The sequence below is a fragment of the Cygnus atratus genome, chromosome 2 (genome assembly GCF_013377495.2).
Source record: "Cygnus atratus isolate AKBS03 ecotype Queensland, Australia chromosome 2, CAtr_DNAZoo_HiC_assembly, whole genome shotgun sequence".
Taxonomy (NCBI): Eukaryota; Metazoa; Chordata; class Aves; order Anseriformes; family Anatidae; genus Cygnus; species Cygnus atratus.
In genome coordinates this window covers 47,957,958-47,976,236 of record NC_066363.1, presented here as the reverse complement: position 1 = coordinate 47,976,236, position 18,279 = coordinate 47,957,958, and the positions used below count along the sequence as shown (strand labels likewise).

The 18,279-nt window shown below is 35.4% G+C and overlaps 1 protein-coding gene across 3 annotated transcripts in view; it reads right to left on the bottom strand.

Moving 5' to 3' along the window:
* The window catches only part of LOC118249711 (reversion-inducing cysteine-rich protein with Kazal motifs), a 121,821-nt gene that overhangs the window by 10,008 nt on the left and 93,534 nt on the right, over positions 1-18,279 (bottom strand). For all 3 annotated transcript variants that reach the window (XR_007707924.1, XM_050709282.1, XM_035549945.2), the window contains 11 exons: positions 17,701-17,898; positions 14,904-15,171; positions 13,314-13,493; positions 12,148-12,360; positions 11,232-11,368; positions 9,471-9,611; positions 8,402-8,590; positions 6,438-6,560; positions 5,771-5,942; positions 3,526-3,718; positions 1,169-1,379 (listed from right to left, as the gene is read on the bottom strand). Coding sequence is in view for 2 of the 3 variants with exons in the window: in XM_050709282.1 (XP_050565239.1) it covers positions 1,169-1,379; positions 3,526-3,718; positions 5,771-5,942; positions 6,438-6,560; positions 8,402-8,590; positions 9,471-9,611; positions 11,232-11,368; positions 12,148-12,360; positions 13,314-13,493; positions 14,904-15,171; positions 17,701-17,898 (2,025 nt within the window). In the remaining variant the exon portion in view is untranslated. The remainder of the gene's footprint in view (positions 1-1,168; positions 1,380-3,525; positions 3,719-5,770; positions 5,943-6,437; positions 6,561-8,401; positions 8,591-9,470; positions 9,612-11,231; positions 11,369-12,147; positions 12,361-13,313; positions 13,494-14,903; positions 15,172-17,700; positions 17,899-18,279) is intronic.

The following is an 18,279-nucleotide window of genomic DNA, read 5'->3' as shown; positions in this document are numbered from 1 at the left end:
TGTTGAAAACATTTGCGATGCAAAACCAGTCACTTTTCAACACAGACACTTACTACTACTAAAGTGAAGCAGCAAGATTAACTTTTATTTGTTTAAATACGATATTGTATGCTAAAAACACAGGTACATTAAGTATTGCAAGCCAAAGTTCTGTATGGATACATGCATGCATATGCAACTATAGTAGTGATGAATTTCAAAAGCTGAAATAGCTAGGATATAACAGAAACGAAACTGCACATTGCAAACATCAATTTATGTGGTTGTACCATATTAGTACTTAGAATCTTCATATAGCAAGGGGGAAAGAAAACCCAGCTTTTCTATCAGATCTGTGTTTAACATGCAAGCATGTCATATTTCCCTTACTACTTTCCCTCACTATCTTAGAAACAAAAGGGCTAATACTTCAGCTTTCCACCTACCCATAGTTTTATGTTTAATTCATACCCTCGACTACATAATTCACATTCCTAGAATGACTTTCACAATATTAGAATAATACTAAAAGCACATAGGCCCTTTTTCAAACAACTGATTGAGAAAAAAACACATGAAACTTTTTGAAAACTGACCTTTCCTTGCTGTGTGATTAGTTACTGACTGTTTTGTTGAGAAGTATTTGTAAAGACAATGAAAAAAACATTTCAAAATAGCAAAACTGCAAAAACTATTCCTACTGTCTTCCTTTTTCACAGTACTGTAAATACAACTATATCTTTGTCTTCTCATTAAATAAAAGTTTTGTTATTCTGGGAACTTTACTTTGAAGACAATTTGGCTTTCCAATGGGGTATCTGCACTGCCAGTTCTGAAAAATTACTCATCCAATTCCCACTGACATTCTACCCTAGACACCACAGACCTCATTCATTTCACCAAAACAGGTCCTATGAGGACAGCTGCACACATTTCTAAAGACTGAAGGAGAGTGATTCCTAAAACCAAAAGCCTTTCCACTTTGGAATTACTCTGCTGAGTCCTGACACTGTCTTGTTCTAGCCTTAACTAAAGACCTGCACTTCATCCTTTCTCTTAGATGTCTCAAGGACGTAATGGAATACAGTATTTTACAGCATAAGTTTAGTTCCAAATATACACCTATTAATACATGAAGCCTGGAGACTCTCTCCTATCTGCAGTAAACTTCAACAATGAATTAACATACCTGGTGCAATGACTGGTTTGCAGGCAGTAGCAGAAAGCTGGGGACACTTCACGAAGGCACACTCTGTATGAAAACTATAGTCTGAGAGCACACCTACAGCCTGACAATGTCCATGGTAGTCAACAGCCACACGGTCAGAATAGGCAGCACAGACACTGCTGTAGGTTTCCCCATTATGTCCACATACAGGCTCTACCGATTTGCAAAATGGCTGAAACACACAGAAATGTTTTAAAGATCAGTTTGTTCATGCTACAAGCTACAAGCAAAAATAAAGAGCATTTTATAACATTAGGAAGAACAACGTTCATGGCAAAGTTCATTTGCTGATAATACTGTCAGTAAATCTGGAGTAAATTAACTGCCAGTTTATGTACAAGTAATAAATACAGAAAATAAATACTTAAAGAATAATCTAAGCTGGAATCTGAGAAATGTACAGTAAGACATGTTTTGGGGAAGACAAATTGTAGGTCTGTTCTAATGCTTAAATAATACAACTAATTTCATTTAACTTATTAAACTATTTATTCATCTCAATGTGTTCTTGGAATTTAGTGTGTGCGCATGCATTTCTTACACATTATTTGAGAAGCTACATGTCTACATTTATTTCAAAAGAATATAATCTATTACTAGATACCTCTAGCAAAAGTATTTATTATTGAGACCTTTACAACTATAAAAATACATTTATTTATTGTATCCATTTTCTTTCCCAAAAGCATATCTAGTATGTCATTTGATTCAAATACACATAAAAATCATAGAAAAATGTAATTTTCTTCCTATCTTGCCTATGCAGATATATTTGTCCAACACATTCAAGAAGTCAAATGCCAACAAACTTATGCTTCTGAACACAGACAGAAATAAATGAAACTGATGATTCTTCACAGACAAGGTATGAATATGCTTTTGTCCAATTCTTGTGAAATTACACAGTTCATTCCATAATTTCTTGCTAATATCTAAATATTTTATTAAACTAATGTTTCAAGCAAATCACCATACCTCTATCATCACTGTGCATGCTCTAAAGTAGCAAGACAATTACAGTTTCTATGTTACACGCTGAAGTTAATAACAGAAATAATATAAGACAAGTAAATGTGAGCACTACAAGCAGTTTCATGTCTTGCAGTCTACTTCCCCATTAATTAAAGGAAAATTGTAAGAGTAAAAACTTAAAGCTACCAGTGTTAAAGACTTTCTGAGCACAGATGCAACTAGACACGTAAGTGCTGTAGAAAAAAAATAGCTGTGCAATATCCTTCAGTTCTTACTGTTCAAGAGCAGTACCTCGTGAGGTATCTGATATGCTATGAGAAGAATTATATGTACGTAATGAGGTTGCTGAAAAAGGGCAAAAAAAAAAAAGATGACAGACAGAAAGGCAGAAACCTGAAGTGGATAAAAAGTGCATTTATTACACAGAAAAACCCTCAACAAGGGTTCTGTATTTCTATGAACATTCATCAGTTGAGACCAAGAGAATGTCTCAAATTCATCTTCATCATTTGAGAAAAATCTGGAAATGACCAGCCTATCAATGGTAAAGCCAGTGACTTCGAAAACAGTAGCTCCTAGTTTGTCTGTAGAGTGACAGAAACAGCCTGTCTACCAATACTGTAGGGAATGGTGGGATGGAAGAACTAACCTAATCCTAATACTTCTGAGGGATTAATATGAAGACCAATTCAATCCAGACTATCTAAAGAAAATACTACAGTCTGCTTAGTCTCAAAAAAGCTTTGGAGTATTGTGAACAATGAAATTGCTAAAGGAAGAACGCAATCAAACAAAATGCTAAAGACTTGCTAGAGGAAGCCTGTTGCTGCCAAGACAGCAGTGACTCTGAGCCTCTAACTCCACTATTTAAGCAGATAAAAGGGGAATTGAACATGCAAGTCAAATTGTCCTGACATTTTCTGAATAAATTACATTTACTGTAATGGAGAAATAAACAAGCATTAATTTTCATTTACAGAAAGTTCAAATTGGTGAAAATTGGTGTTACTAGCCAAGGAACTGCTTTAATTAAAGCTTGCATGGAGGTATGCTTGCAGTAGTAGTGAAAAATATAGGAAGACTTAATACAAATATCAGAGTATTTCCCCCAAGAAAGCAGAAGCAAAGGTTTTGTTTGGTTTTGAGACATTTGTTAACTAAAGGAAAGAAACAGTTGTCAAAATCCTGAATATCATTTTGTGCAGAGTATTTTTTATTCTAGTTGAAATTACAGTTCTAAAGGACTACAATCTATGAACATTTTTGATAAACTATAAAAACAGAATATTGCAAAGTGGAACACTGAAGAACAAAGAAGATTTAATATTGCTAGAACTACTTCCTACCTGGCACGGTCCTCGATATGCTAAATTTTTTCCTTTTTGGTACAAAGTACACAAGTTACTGTATTCCACGTTGTCTGTGTCGCAAACAGGATCCCGTGTCTGGTCACAATTTAATTGCCTTGGCACACATTCATGCTGGCTACATTTGAACTTTCCAAAACTAGTCAAGCAAACTTGTTTCTTTGGTATGCACCTGCATAAAGTCATAATAATTTCATGTCATTGTAAAAAAAACACACCAACCAACCAACCAACCAACAAACCCTCTCAAAATAGTCAGAAAAAAAAACAACAGTGAAATATTTTCAAGTGCTTTATAGAGCACTGGTTCAGCAGAACTGAAGGAAATGCATGTGACAAAACATTCTGATTAGACAATTTAGACAATTACAAGTTCATTACAAACCTAGAACTTGTTCACACCACATTTAGTCAATGTATGCGCACACAGCTATAGGTTCCATAAAAATTAATCTTTTACCAAGTATTTTACTGAGTATGGATTTCTCAGAAAGTCTTGAATAAACTTCTTACCTACTCCCAAGCTTCGCTTTTAAAATGTGTATTTAAGGAAAACTAGATAAAACACCAAAACCTGCAATGAATTGCAAGTGAAAATGATTACATTATAGAGGTATAGCCCAAACCCCTCTTGAGAGAGTAATGAAAACAAGACTTAAAAGATTATGAGGATTCAATTACAAATATCTAATTGTATTTTAGCTTTGTAGGTTCAGTACATTATATCACATCTGATCTTGGGGATGACTTAAAAGAAACAGAAAAATCCACTACTAATATAGTTTCCTTTTTGGCCTGTCACCCCTCTCAAGCATTCATAGAAGTGAAGATCAAAAACCACCAGAAGTACTTTCCCCTTTATATCAAATGCGTACTTCCCACGGTCTTATCTCCAAAATGTTTGCCGTATGTCCTGCAAGACATCCCTCTACTAAAGAGATGACAGCCAACAGAATTTGAAAAATAGACTGATGAAAGGTCAAATGACTTTCTAACAATCTCCTTTTTCCTACAAATTACAATAATCATGTAAAATATGTCCTTAATCTGAGTGTTGCTGTTTTATGCATTACACATTTTCATTTTATATGAGGAAAGACTCAGAAATTCTGAGATTTAAATGCTTTAAAAATAGAAGTGGAATGTAAGATTTTAAACATATTCTAAGCACTTCAATTTTAAAATGAGCTTTTACACATTTAGTTTATGCTACAATATCAAACTGACCCAGAATACATGTACGGTCTTTAATGAAACAACAAGTTGAGGTTCTAAGCATAACGATTATTCCGTAAATCTGGAAAACCTTTCAATACTTTCAAAATTAAAAATATAGAAGTCAAAGAATGTATACCAACAACGCAGCTTTAAAATTGATAGTTTTCAATGCCTCAGCTACAATTACAGCTGCAGAACTATTTTGTTTTCTCTGCAGTTTTCTGTATGAAGGCATTTAAATGGGCAGGAAAAAAAAATAAAAAATACTGTAATTAGTTTTCATGAAAGCACAGTATTACAAAACTTCTTATGGTGGCTTTCTTTCCAAACAGAACATGTACAAATTCAAAGAGACTGAAGGATTACACAACACTAAGAAAACTGAAAACAGAGACCAATATTAAAAGCCGCAGACATTGATTTCTGTAAGAAAGGTCTGACTTTCTTGTGTCAGTAGTATAAACCAAAGTTTTGTTTTAATGTTTCACTGTACAGACATGGCTTTAGCAAGATATCAATATAATTACGTAAGAGAAACTTAAGTCTTCCAGAGTGCTAAAAATTTTCCCATTTCAGAAATAAAAAGCACAGATTACTGACGGAATAAGCAAGACTGAATCTAAATATTCAATTCAAGTGATTTTGGTTTTTTGGTAGATACTGGAAGAAAAATATGAAACAAAGTAGTAAAATGTCCAATTATTTATTGCTTTTTCAACAAAATTTGATTCTCCCATTTTTGAAATTATACATCAGTTCTGTTTTCTTGCTAGAACTGAGATCTGCATAATGAACTTAAATGATATAGTGCTACATAAACAGAACCAACAATTGGCAGTTATTACAGTCCATTACTATGATAAATAAAAAGTAGCTACTTCAAACAGTTCTTCTTATTGGAGTATTCAAAAGTACAATGGACTATACAATACATTCACCAAGGAAAAAGGTATATTTGCTTTATGAGTAGATGTCAAAGAAAAGCTTAAAAACATTCTGCTTTTACCTTTGATTTTTATTACAAGGATTAGGGTTACAAGGATCCTTGGAAATACATGATCCAAATTCAAATTGATTGTCTTGGAGACCAACGCATCGAGCTATACATGCACTTGGATATGTGCGCCCATTTTGACCACATACTGGTACAAACTGATCTACACAGTTACATGGTAAACCTGCAAAAGTAACACATAAAACAGGAATTTGGTGCACGTGTATTTTCTCTGACAGAAGATAAAAGGTCACTAAGCCATTTTAGTCATCCAGCAAATGTGAAGATATACCATATCTTGAACCTGGTACCTCCCTCCTGTAAACAAGCAATACTGTAGCACGTATACATTTATAGGTAGTAGGAAAGGAAGTCTGTGCCCTGCCTCCTTGCTGATTCTACTCAGCTTTCTGTTTTTTTTTTTTTTTCCCCCAAACTCCTTGTCTCTCATTCCCAGTGGCATTACCTTTTCTGTACGTATTTCCATGGATTACCTGAGGTTTAATTTTCCAGTACTGATTTTTTTCAAAGTCATGCATTTTTTCTTAAGTGCAGGATGAACATTAGAAAAGAACATCTTCACAACAAATTATTTCCATGAATACTGTAGAAAGAATTTAGAAGCTAAACTTCACTCTAAGAATAATAACCTTACAGTTTCTGTAGTTTGGAAAGTTACCTGTAAACTTCCGACGTTCATCTTCTGAACTATGCTCAGTTAGGCACTGACGAGTAGAACATATCAGGTTTCCAGCAAAACATGAACAGACATTACAATCTATATTAAAGGATGTTCCATGACCTTAAAATAAATAAGTAAACATGTACAATTACTACAAATATACCAGAAGACTACATAGTCTTCTGTATAATACATACTCAGATGTATTATACAAATACTACCATTTTCATTATTGTTCCCTTAATTTCCCTTATTCAGTTTCTTTTACAACTGCAAATTCTATCTTTTGTGTGTACTTCTATCCTTGGTGTGTACTTTCTGTCAAGAAGTAGAAAGTGTTAATGCTTCATTATTTTTGTTATTCATTATGTCTTTGTTGTTTTGCAAACGTCCATTACAGCCTTAATTTCAGTCTCAGCAAACAGTTTAAGTTTTAGTTTAGTTCAAGTTTAAGCTTTGTCCAAATCATGGAACAAGAAAGGTTCTAGCAAAGCCAAACAGAAACCCAGCAGAAGCATTCGGTACAAGAATACAAAAATACAGAGGTGTATGCTGACCCACTGGCTTTCAGAAAGGAGCCTTTAACAATGCAACTAACACCATCACAGCTGCTTTTCAAGGATAGAGCACTCTGCCTGATTTCTGCATCTTTAAAAAAAATAAGTGCATCTTTTAAGTCACTAACTTTCTAACATCTGAATCTGAGAATCAAACACTAAATGTAGGGATTTTTTCTTCAGTTTAGAAATTCCAGTTTGGTTTTGTGAACTGTTCATATGACTGCCCTTCACTGCGTCGTGTGTCTTATATAAAATCAACTCATATTAATGACTGCCAGTTTATCCATAATTAGGTCAGTTATTAAAGACTACTAGCAAACACACAGCTCTTCAGGAAAGCACAAAAGTAACTGTGCCCTACAAAATAAGACATTTTGCTCTATCTCTACACTGAAGGTACAGTTGAAGGATTATATATGGCAATCTGTATATATGTATCTGGTGGATGATATGCGGTTAATTATGAAATCACTTGCTGTGACCTCTTTGTGAAGCTGGGAAACTCCAAACATTTGTTTCAATAAATAATCTTTTCAGAAGTTCCAAAGAAGCAATTCAGTTGACTTACTAGCAAAATTTACCTGCTACTTTGGTTTAGTAGGGTGATGGTTGGACCAGATGATCTTGAAGGTCTTTTCCAACCTTAATGTTTCTATGATTCTATGATTAGAATTTTTGTAAAATACTAAAGGGGCACAAGTAAAATCCTCAGCATTGAGCAATGTGGAAGAGGTACTCCCAGACAAATGGCAGCTGACCAAATGAGGATGGAAGAGGAAAGCCTCTGTAGCACAAAAAGCTGTTTAAACCACAGAACTACCCAAGAAATAAGGAATTTGTCAGCAGTTTGCAAAAAAAGTTTCCAAGATATTTTTCAGTTGATTTACACACAAAATATCACTGATTTCGCAACTGATGAGTGACTTACACTGTGCTTAAATCTCAGAAATACAGCACGTTTAGAACAAATACTGTTGTTTCACTGTTCTTGCTTCATCCCTGATGCCTACTGGCTCCCCTCAAACCTTTGTCTTCCTCAGTCCCCAGAGCTCTCAAAAGTTAACTTCTGCTCTCAAAAAAGAAGCTAGGTATTATCAAATACCATAAAACACAGGGCATGTGAGGCAAGTCAGTGACCTTTTTGTTGAAAAATGGCATACTAAGTACAAGCTTTGCACAGGACTTTCATTGGTTTAGACAGTCGTTGTTAGGTATTGATTTAAATAATGCAACCCTCCAGCATATAAAAGAATTAAGCAAGTATTATAGGGATGCAGACATTAACTTTTGTATTTTCTGATAAACTCTGCATTCAGATTCTCTGGATCATCATATGCACCCCAGATTTCACTGCTTAAAGAACAAGACCTGTATAGATATAATAATTGTTCTGAAACTTACTTTTTCTTTGTCCTCCAACAATGCACGATTTTTGGAGGTCAACACAATGCATTTCCATGCAGTTTTCTAGCAATCCACTGTGTCCACAGGTGCAAATCTTGTAACAACCAGCATCACCAGCTGATGATGGAACCTGAATAAGTGTACCTTGACGGACAATAAAATCCGAGGCTTCTCCGAGTTTGCAGCCTACGCACAAAGAGAAATTTAAGTTCATATTTAGTAAATATTTCGTCAACTGCCACTTGAAAAAAGGAGAGGCAGATATAAATTATATGCCATGTCACTTGCTTCTCAAGCCCTGAGCCTGGGCATTCCGAATCCAGTGAACTAAGAGGTCGTAGTAACAGTGAAGAGCTGGTAATAGAAAGTTTGGGTGTTAATTTACTTAGTTACTGAACTGGTTACTTGTGAACTACCAGACAGAGTTTGAGAAGTTGTTCTGGCCTATGAAGAGGGATTTGGAACAACTGCACCTAAGAAACTGTATCTTGAACTTTTAATACAATACCAGAATTGCTGCCAATGCAAACACATATCCTTGATCTCCCTGCGTTTCATCAGACTCTCAGAGCTCTCAGAATGTCCTCCCAAGACTGACATCCTAATTTTCATTAATTTCAAGGCAGGCAATTCAGGGAGATTGTGTCCATTCATTTCACCAATAAGGAAAATTATGCAGATATGGCTAATAAGATGTGGAAATACAGGGCAATACACGCCACTGTGCCCTGAGATGCAGCAAGCTGCACTGTGTTTTCAGTACTTCATGCTTGTAATTTTAAATAGCAGGCAGGATGCTTAGAGACCATGTCTGGACATTTATTTCTTCTGAAGTAAAATAAGTAATATATCTTCCAATGAGACATTATGTTTCAGTCAACAATAAAAATAAGGACATATGAATAAATGAAAGGAGCTACAAGGCAGGCTACAGGTTTTGAAAAGACAAGATAATGTTGATAATAGTTTTTTGGGAATATCGGCAATTCATTCTACAGCTTTCATCAAAATTTCAGTAACATTTTTATTACCAAAATTCAGGCAAACAGAAATTCAAATCCCTTACCTGGTACACACAGATATGGAAGACACAATTCTCCAGACTGACATCCTTTCCTATTTACTTCACATAACTGATTAGCTGCACATGGATTTGGATTACATGGATGTGTAACATCTTCTACAACGTTTCCTAAGGAACTTGGGCCTGAAAACAGAATATATAATATATATGATTTAAATGAGGTTTATTTCTCCTCAGGAAAGCAAGGCATTTCTTATGTTCAGTAAAATCCTATTTTTGAAAACTCTGTGAAATCTTTTTTATTTTTAATTATACTTTTAAAAACTTGACATGACAAGTTAGTTTGTAGACTTACTTTAAAAGCTTAGTACTCAATCCTGGAAACACTGACCCAAGTGTTTCTTCATAAGAAAAATTTATTTCCCTATCTTGTTTTCCCAAGAATTTTTTATACATGACAAAAATACAAGCTGACAATGACCAGTAATCTACTCAAGAAAAGTGTTACAGTCAATAATCAAGAAATTGTAGGTCTGAAGTAGACTTGATGTTTAACCAACTTTGGTATCATTGACAGAGTTTGGTTCTGTTTTCCCTTTAACTCAGTAGCAATATTGTCCTGTTACAAGATTAAAGAAAGGAAAGACAACATGGAAATGAAGCAGCTAAATGGAAAGAACCACCCAAAGCTTTAATACGTTGTCTCTCTGGGAACAATATGCACATGTTGAGACACATTGTCAGTTGAAGCTTTAAACAAAATTTTATTATTTTCAAAGTTTGTGGGATTCTAAGAAAGAAATAACAAAATTTAATTTGGAAGGTCTAAAACTGATAGATCCTGTAACAATAAAAAAGTTTAAGTCCTACAGATATAAGTATGTAATATGAATCAGTAAAAGGGAAGAGCAGATTTGGAAAAGAATGTAAAAAAGATGCATTTAATAAAATCTAGAACTAAGATAAAATTTTACTAATACATTTGTATTCCACATTGAGGGCTAACATGCCTACTAAGCTCATGTTCTATTACCCCAGTAGCTAATGTATTTTTTGGTTATTCTAATTGCACAGTTAAAGAACATTAACACAGTTTATATATCAGAAAAAAAAGCATAATTTTGTACATCAACAATTTATGTTCAAAATTATGCTATTGTTTAAGTGATATTTATTTGATATCAGTCCTCCCAAGCATTGTCCACCTTTTCTTCTGTAAATAAATTGTGCTGGTGGTTTTATTATTGCTCAGTACCTTTTTGTCGGGTGAGATCATAGAATGGCTTGGATTGGACAGGACCTTAAATATCATCCAGTTCCAACTCCCTCGCCATAGGCAGAGATGCCACCCACTAGATCAGGTTGCCCTGTGCCCCATCCAACCTGGTCTTGAACACCTCCAGGGGTGGAGCATCCACAGCTTCTCTGGGCAGCCTGTGCCAGTGCCTCACCACCCTCTGAGTGAAGAATTTCCTCTTAGCATCTAACCTAAATCTCCCCTCTTTTAGTTTAAGCTTTGTTTTGCGCCAGCTGTGGACAGAGCAGTCCCTGACTTCCTCCCATGCAGCCCTTGCAGCCTCCACTGCTACTAAAAACCTCGCCGCATATATCCAGTACAAGAAGGAATAAATGTAATGAGCTATGGCAATTTGAACAACACAATTTTCTCTAATATACTAAATAAACAATGTTTCACATTTAATACAGTTTTATATGAATTATAACAAAAATTATTAAAACTAACAATAAGTGTTCAACGTATCTTGGTTTCTAGTTTTGTTGCCTACGTATGTTGATACTTACTCAGGTATGTATCCAAAGGGATACAGTTCTCCAAGTCATCTGTTGGAGATAAGAGCTCACAAATACTTTCAGCTGAGTGGCCTTCAGGGAATTTATTATGATCTCCACATTTCTTCAGTATTTCCACGCAATCTGATCTTCAGATAAATAAACAAACAGAACTTCATGAACATCACTTGAAAAAAAAAAAGTCTTATATTAATATTCTTCCCTTTCTCAAATCCATATCTTTCCTCTACTGCCTCAAAAGAGATGGATATATATATATATATATATATATATATATATATGCACGTATATGTATATATATATAAAAATCACACACATATCCCTGCATGTAAAGAGTAGCAGAGGTAGGAACAAAATTGCAGTACAAAGACAGGAACTATTTATTACACTAAACTTTACTTACTTTGGGTTTGGTGATTTTTGTTTCTATGGCTTCTTATGCATGTATCTTTCAAGCATTTCCCTGATTTAACATTTAATACAGATTAAACGCGTATCTCTCTACCCGTACCTATTAACTGGTCTCTTTTCTACCCAATAATCTATTTCAAAATTTATTTTTTCTTTAAAGCAAACTTTGTGATTTTCAGAGCCTTCTGTCAGTTAAAATCACCAATGGGTCCAAAAGCCAAAAAAGAAGAGAGAGTTTTATAGACAACACAGAGTCAAAAAAAATAAAAATAAACTTCACAATGGAAGCGCATACATCCATGTCATTAGCAGGCAAGCATCTTCCCTTTACAGTGATGGAAATTCAAGCAACAGCAACTATGCAAGCTCATGTTCTTCCCATGTTTGCTGTGCCATGTCTTCCTAATATAAGTCATACACAGTCCTACAGCAGCTTTTCAGTTCTCATTAAAATCCTTAGCAGAACCTCTCAACTGCTTTCTTCCATGGTACTTACTTGCAGATAATACTTCCTCTAGATTTGCTGTGGCAAGGTTTAATCTGAAGTGAGCAGGCAATTGCCTTCCACATTTCTGGTTGGCATTTTTTAATATCAAGAACAGGAATATTTATAAATGGCATCTTAATACTCCCTTTTTCCCAAAGCTTCATGTCATTCATGGCTCCCTGGTCTGACTGTGTATTGCAGCTCCTAAAAAGTTCTGTTGGTCTTAAAACAAGAAGTTAAAATATAGCATGTATATAAGAGGAAAAAAAAACCAAACACCACATATTTTAGCTTTCACCATATGAATTCTACAACCTTGATATGGCTTCCCTTTTGTGTCAAAAATGACATGAATCCCTTCCACAGTTAAGCATGACCAAAATCAGTTTCAATTTTATCTTTAAGGAAAGTGAGCTCTTTAAGGCTCAAGGCTGAAATACCATTTTCAGCTCTCTCTTAGATCAAATATCATTTAAGCCTTTCATACCTGAAAGAAGTTGACTTAAAAGCAAGTATTTTGAACATTCTGAAAATCTGTATGAATGTTTCTTGGTGAATCACTAATGCAAGTTGATTTATCATTTATTTTTGCCCAGGCTGCATCTATCACACATATACTTTACTATTGAGAATACAGTGGCATGTCTGTTAGGTATTTCAAAGAAATCCAGAGATCCCTAAAAGCTAACTGATAAAATATTAAATGTACTTTTGAAACTCAAACACTATTTAGCTCGTAACCTTGCAATTACAAATTCAGACAACACTTTTAAATTACGCATTTTCCCCCACAGAGTATAAGGAAACAAAAGGAAGACATATGAACCCTCTTAGGAAAATGTTAGCAAGTAACAAGTAAATTCAACAAGCATTTTTACCTTATTTATAATATATAATATTGCAGCAATTATGACTTATTAATATGTTAAGACAGAGGAATATACTAGTAATATGAGACATTTTACAATTTCATGAGTTAGCTTTTATTCTAATAAGTTCTGTAACGTTGGTTAACTATAATTCCAAAAGTTTATTCTAAAGAAAAATGATTTTGTAAATTATCTGAAAAAATATCAGAAAGACAGCTATATACAATCTCAAAACAAGACTGAATTTTTTTTTTTAATCAAAGCACAGAAATTCCTTTTATAAAATATTCAGTGTCTCTCTCTTACCTGTTATTAAAATTGGTGCAGTAAGTAAGATTTCTACATCCCAGCTGGCAAGGTTCACGTACATCTGCTAAACAGGTCAGCATGGAAACTTCAACTGCATTATACTCGCAAAAGCGATCAAATTCTTGCCAACTCTGTGAATTGCCCCAACTTGTGCTGTAAAGTTTTGTGCAGAGCTCTCTGAAAAAAATATATAAGAAAAAAGATCAAATGAAAAAAGCAGTTGCTGTTCAGCTATAGCAGAGACTATAGTCTCTGTCAGATCCCAACAGTCTACACTCACTGTAGAAACATGTTAGCGCCCACACAGTCTGCAGGAGTATCCAAATGTTGTGCTCAAAGTAAGGAACTACTCTCCACTGTTTTCTAAATTTTCCAGTTTTGCTTAAGAATGCTAGCAAATCTTTAAACTAGTAAGACTGAAAGACTTCTGAATATAAAACTGTAATACCCAACATAAATATGCTGCTGGAGTTTTCAGAAAACCTGAACTAATGCCATATAATAAATCACGTTGACACAACAATGAACGGCTAATCCCATCCTTCAACTTCAGATTACACCTACTCCTGCTACAGAAAAGACTGACAAGCAAAACACTTCTTCCTTTGCCCTGATATTTGAAAAAGGCGTACTGTTTGTTTGAGATGTTTTCTGGTGTCAACAATACCCAGGTCCACTTTGTTCACAGCAATATCCCACAAACTACAATTGTCCCCAATCCAACTGAAGTTGTGGAACCTCATTGTATTATTAAAATTAATTGTATATTGAAAACGTGAGGGAAGGAACAATTAAAAAAAGATGATCAATATAAGCAAAAGATACTGTATCAACTGTCTGATGCTACAATGTTCTATGTAATATAATTCTAGAGCTCTAAAATGAAGCTGACTGTAAGATCCTGTTGCAGTCAGGTCTGCTGCTTTGTTAATGAAAACTTCAATATAAACAGTAGTAACTGCTCAAAAAAATCAATGTTAAATTGATGAATTTAAAATGTGATAATCATCTTTTTAAAGCAGACAGATGACCACTCTAAACTAAAAAGGCCCCAATAACACTTATTTTTACTGTTTTGTTTTTTTTTTATGTAGGAATAGTTACTTTCATTATTTAATTAATGGATACCCTGAGTTATTTTTTATTGATAAAAATCTAAACAGTATATAGTACAGAATACTGCTAGGGTTATAACATGCTGCAAACAGAAGACAGTTTGTACTGTTCATTGTACCCTTGGCTCTCATTAGCATCTGGTTAAGGCTTCTTCAGCTTGTTGCAATATTGGATATTACCAGGAGTAAGATAAGGTACAGGTTTTATTAAACTTAGTGTGTCTGCTAAATTAAACCAGTTCTAAAAATGAGAAAAGTGCGATTCCTCTGATAGAACAGTATTTTTTTTAGATAAGTAGTAAGTATTGGACATAATGTTACACCCATTGGATTACCTAAACCTGCTTCCTTTCTAAGAATTCACACAACTCATTTCACACATACTCACACAGTAGGATTTGGGTAAAGGACTGACATGAAACAACTTCAGAAGCATTTTCACAATTGGAAAGACAGGTAGAGAGATACTGACCTACATGTGGAAGAGTTTGCTTTAGAACAGCAATGGAGCTTAGCTCCATCAAGACCTGTTGAAGGTGGAGGGTGCACAGTGACTCCTGGGTGAACAGATCTTGAACTCTCAAGAAAACATTGCCAAAGTGGATCCTGAGGAAGAGGCATTGTTTTGCAGCCTTCTATAAGTCCATCAACAATTTCAAGCTCTGTTTTCATTGACATTAGAATTCTTTTACAAGCAGTCTGACAAGCGTAGTCTTCTGCTCTATCACAGCAATACAAACCTGTTGAAGAATTAAAAACTGTTATTTCTCGAGCATATAACAACCACCAGGATACGCTACATAATAGCCTTCAAAGAAAAGTGTTATAGGAGTTTTTTTCCTTTCTTTTTAAATAATTAAGTTTTTGGTGAAATAAGAAAAATGGTCAGCAGAGTTCTTAGCCCAGATTTTAAGAGAGCAAACTTCAAACCACTCAGAAAGTTAGGTAGCAGGGTCCCCTGGGAACCTGCTTCTGAGGGCTTAGGGGAGAGACCATGAGAGCTGGTCACTTTCTAAGAACCACCTTCTAAAAACGCAGGAGCAGGCAATTTCAGTGCATTGCAAGTGAAGCAAGTGGGGCGTTAGACAAGCTGAACAGGGAACTCATAGAACTTGAGCAGAAAAAGAATATGATCTTTCTAAGCAAGGTCAGGCCACACAGGAAAGTTACAAAGCTGCAGTTCACACTTGCAGGAAGAAAACACAAACAACCAAAGCTCAACTAGAGTTAAAATTGGCCAGTGGTATTTCAGATAACAAAAAAGGCTGTTTAAGTATGCAAGAGGTTGTCTATGGAAAACACTGGACCATTACTCGATGAAGATACTCACTTGACAAATAGGGATGATGAAAAAGCAGGGACATTTAATGCCTTCTTTGCTTCAGTCTTTAATATTAATTAATGATAGGCCCTTGGGTTGACCAGTCCTCTGAGTTGGAAGACTGTAACTAAGGGAGCATAAACTTTCCATTTGTGGACACCAAAATTGTAAGGAACCAGTTGTACCAGCTGAATATTTTTAAGTCCACTGGGCCTAATGGGATTCATCCTGTAGTACTGAGGAAGTTAGTGGATGTTATAGCTGGACCCCTCTCAACAATTTACCAAAGGTCTTGGGATTCTGAGGAAGTCCTCACTGACTGGAAAATAGCCAACCTTATCCCAGTTTACAAGAAGGGCTTGAGAAAAGATCTTGGAAATTATAGACCTGTTAGTTTAACTTCAGTACCTGGAAAAGTTATGGAGAAGATTATCCTGGGTGTCACTGAAAAGTACTTAAAGGATAGATAATGGAATCAGCAGGCCCAGTCAACATGAACAGAAAGTTCTGCCTCACTAATTTGTTATTCTTCAATGATAAGATCATCCACACAGTAGACAAAGGTAAGATGGTAGATAATAATTTTAGTAGGGCTTTTGATATTGTCCCTCACCGTATCCTTCTGGAAGAATTGTCCAACTGTGAGATCAACAGGCTCATGCTACACTGGGTGATGAACTGGCTGAATGGTAGAGCTCAGATTGAATGGGGCTATATCTGGTTGGCAGCCAGTCACTAGTGGTGTTCCCCAAGGGTCAGTCTTGGGGCCAGTTCTGTTCAGTGCTTTCTATCAATCATATAGATGCAGGAGTTGAATCTTTGCTGGTGATGCTAAACTGGGAGGTGCTGTTGAAACTCTTGAGGGAGGTGAGGCTTTGCATAGGCACCTAGATAGATTGGAGCAATGTCATGAAATTTACAAGAACAAATGTCAGATTCCACTGCTGGGACAGAGTAATGCCAGACATGGGTACAGACTGGGAGATGAGTGGCTGGATAGCAGCCACGTACAAATGGATCATGGAGTGCTGGTTGACAGTAAGCTCGAAATGAGTCAGCAGTGTGTTCTGGCAGCCAAGAGGGCAAACTGCATTTTGGGGTGCATTAAACACAGCACAGCCAGCTGGTCAAAACAGGTGATCTGTATTTAGCATTGGTGTGGCTTCACCCTGTATACTGTGTGCAGTTCTGAGCTCCACAATATAAAAGGATATCAAGATATTTTAAAGTGGCCAGAGAAGGGCAAAAAGCTGGTGAAAGAGCTGGAAGGCACGTCCTATGAAGAGCGTCTGAGGACACTGGGTTTAAGCTTGGAGAAAAGTATGTTGGGGGTGACCTCATTGCTCTCTACACCTTCCTGAAGAGGGGAAATAGAAAGGGAGGTGCTTATCTCTTCTCCCTGGTATCGAGTGACAAAATCTGTGGTAATGGCTCAACTCTGCAGCTTGAGAGGTTCAGACTACACATTAGGAAAAACTTATTTACTGAGAGGGTTGTCAGACACTGACACTGGAACAGGCTTCCTACAGAAATGTTTGATGACCTGTGCCTGTCCGTGTTGAAGAGGCATTTAGAGAATGCTCATAATGATAGTCTTCAATTTTGGGTCAGCCCCACAGTAGTCTAATGATCTTTGTAGGTGCCTTTGAACTGAAACTATTTTATATTCTATTCTATTTCAAATAACATCACTTCTTTGAAATGCAAACAGAATCAACTCTGAATGGAACTGACATGTAGAATTAAAAAAAAAACAAAAATGAAATAGAAAAATTAGTAATGTACCTACAAACAAAGGTTATTGCATACATTAATATATTTACGTTACATAGAAATGTATCAATACAGTTTATATAATAAACTTATACAATAACAATTTATATAAAAATTATACAGTCCTCAAACTTTTAAAGAAAATTTTCAGAAAAGAAAAAAATTTTATACTTACTATCTGTAGGATTTCTCATTGGATATGACTGGGTATAGTTGTTCACACAGTGTATTAGCTGAGGGCTAATAGTTGCACAATAATTTTCAACAGCTTTTATTTGTGAAGGACCAGGAGATGAGTCTGTCCGAAAAATTGCTTGACAATATTCCCGACAGTTTGTATGATGACCTGCATAACTGCAACAGACTGACCCCACTGGGGAAACAAACAAACAAACAAAAATCTATGGTTTCCTACACAGAGGAATAAATTAGTGGGCATGTCTGTAACCCACACAATGATGCTCAAGATATTACTGGAGGAGAAAACAAACAAACAAAAAAAAAACCACAAAAGACCAAATTCTCCTAAACTCCATTAAAATAATCTGCCTACAGAATGAGTGGAAATATCTGTAACTAGCCAAAGCATCTTTTTCTGGTTTAGCTGGAGAAAAAAGTCCCTAAATACATCTCGAATTCAAGTTCAAGTCACAAACAAGCCAGCTGAATTTTATCTTCAGATGTTTTGTTCTTATTTAAAGTAACTAGTTTTGTCTTATAATTGAATTAGTAGACAAATACCAATGGTAAGCAA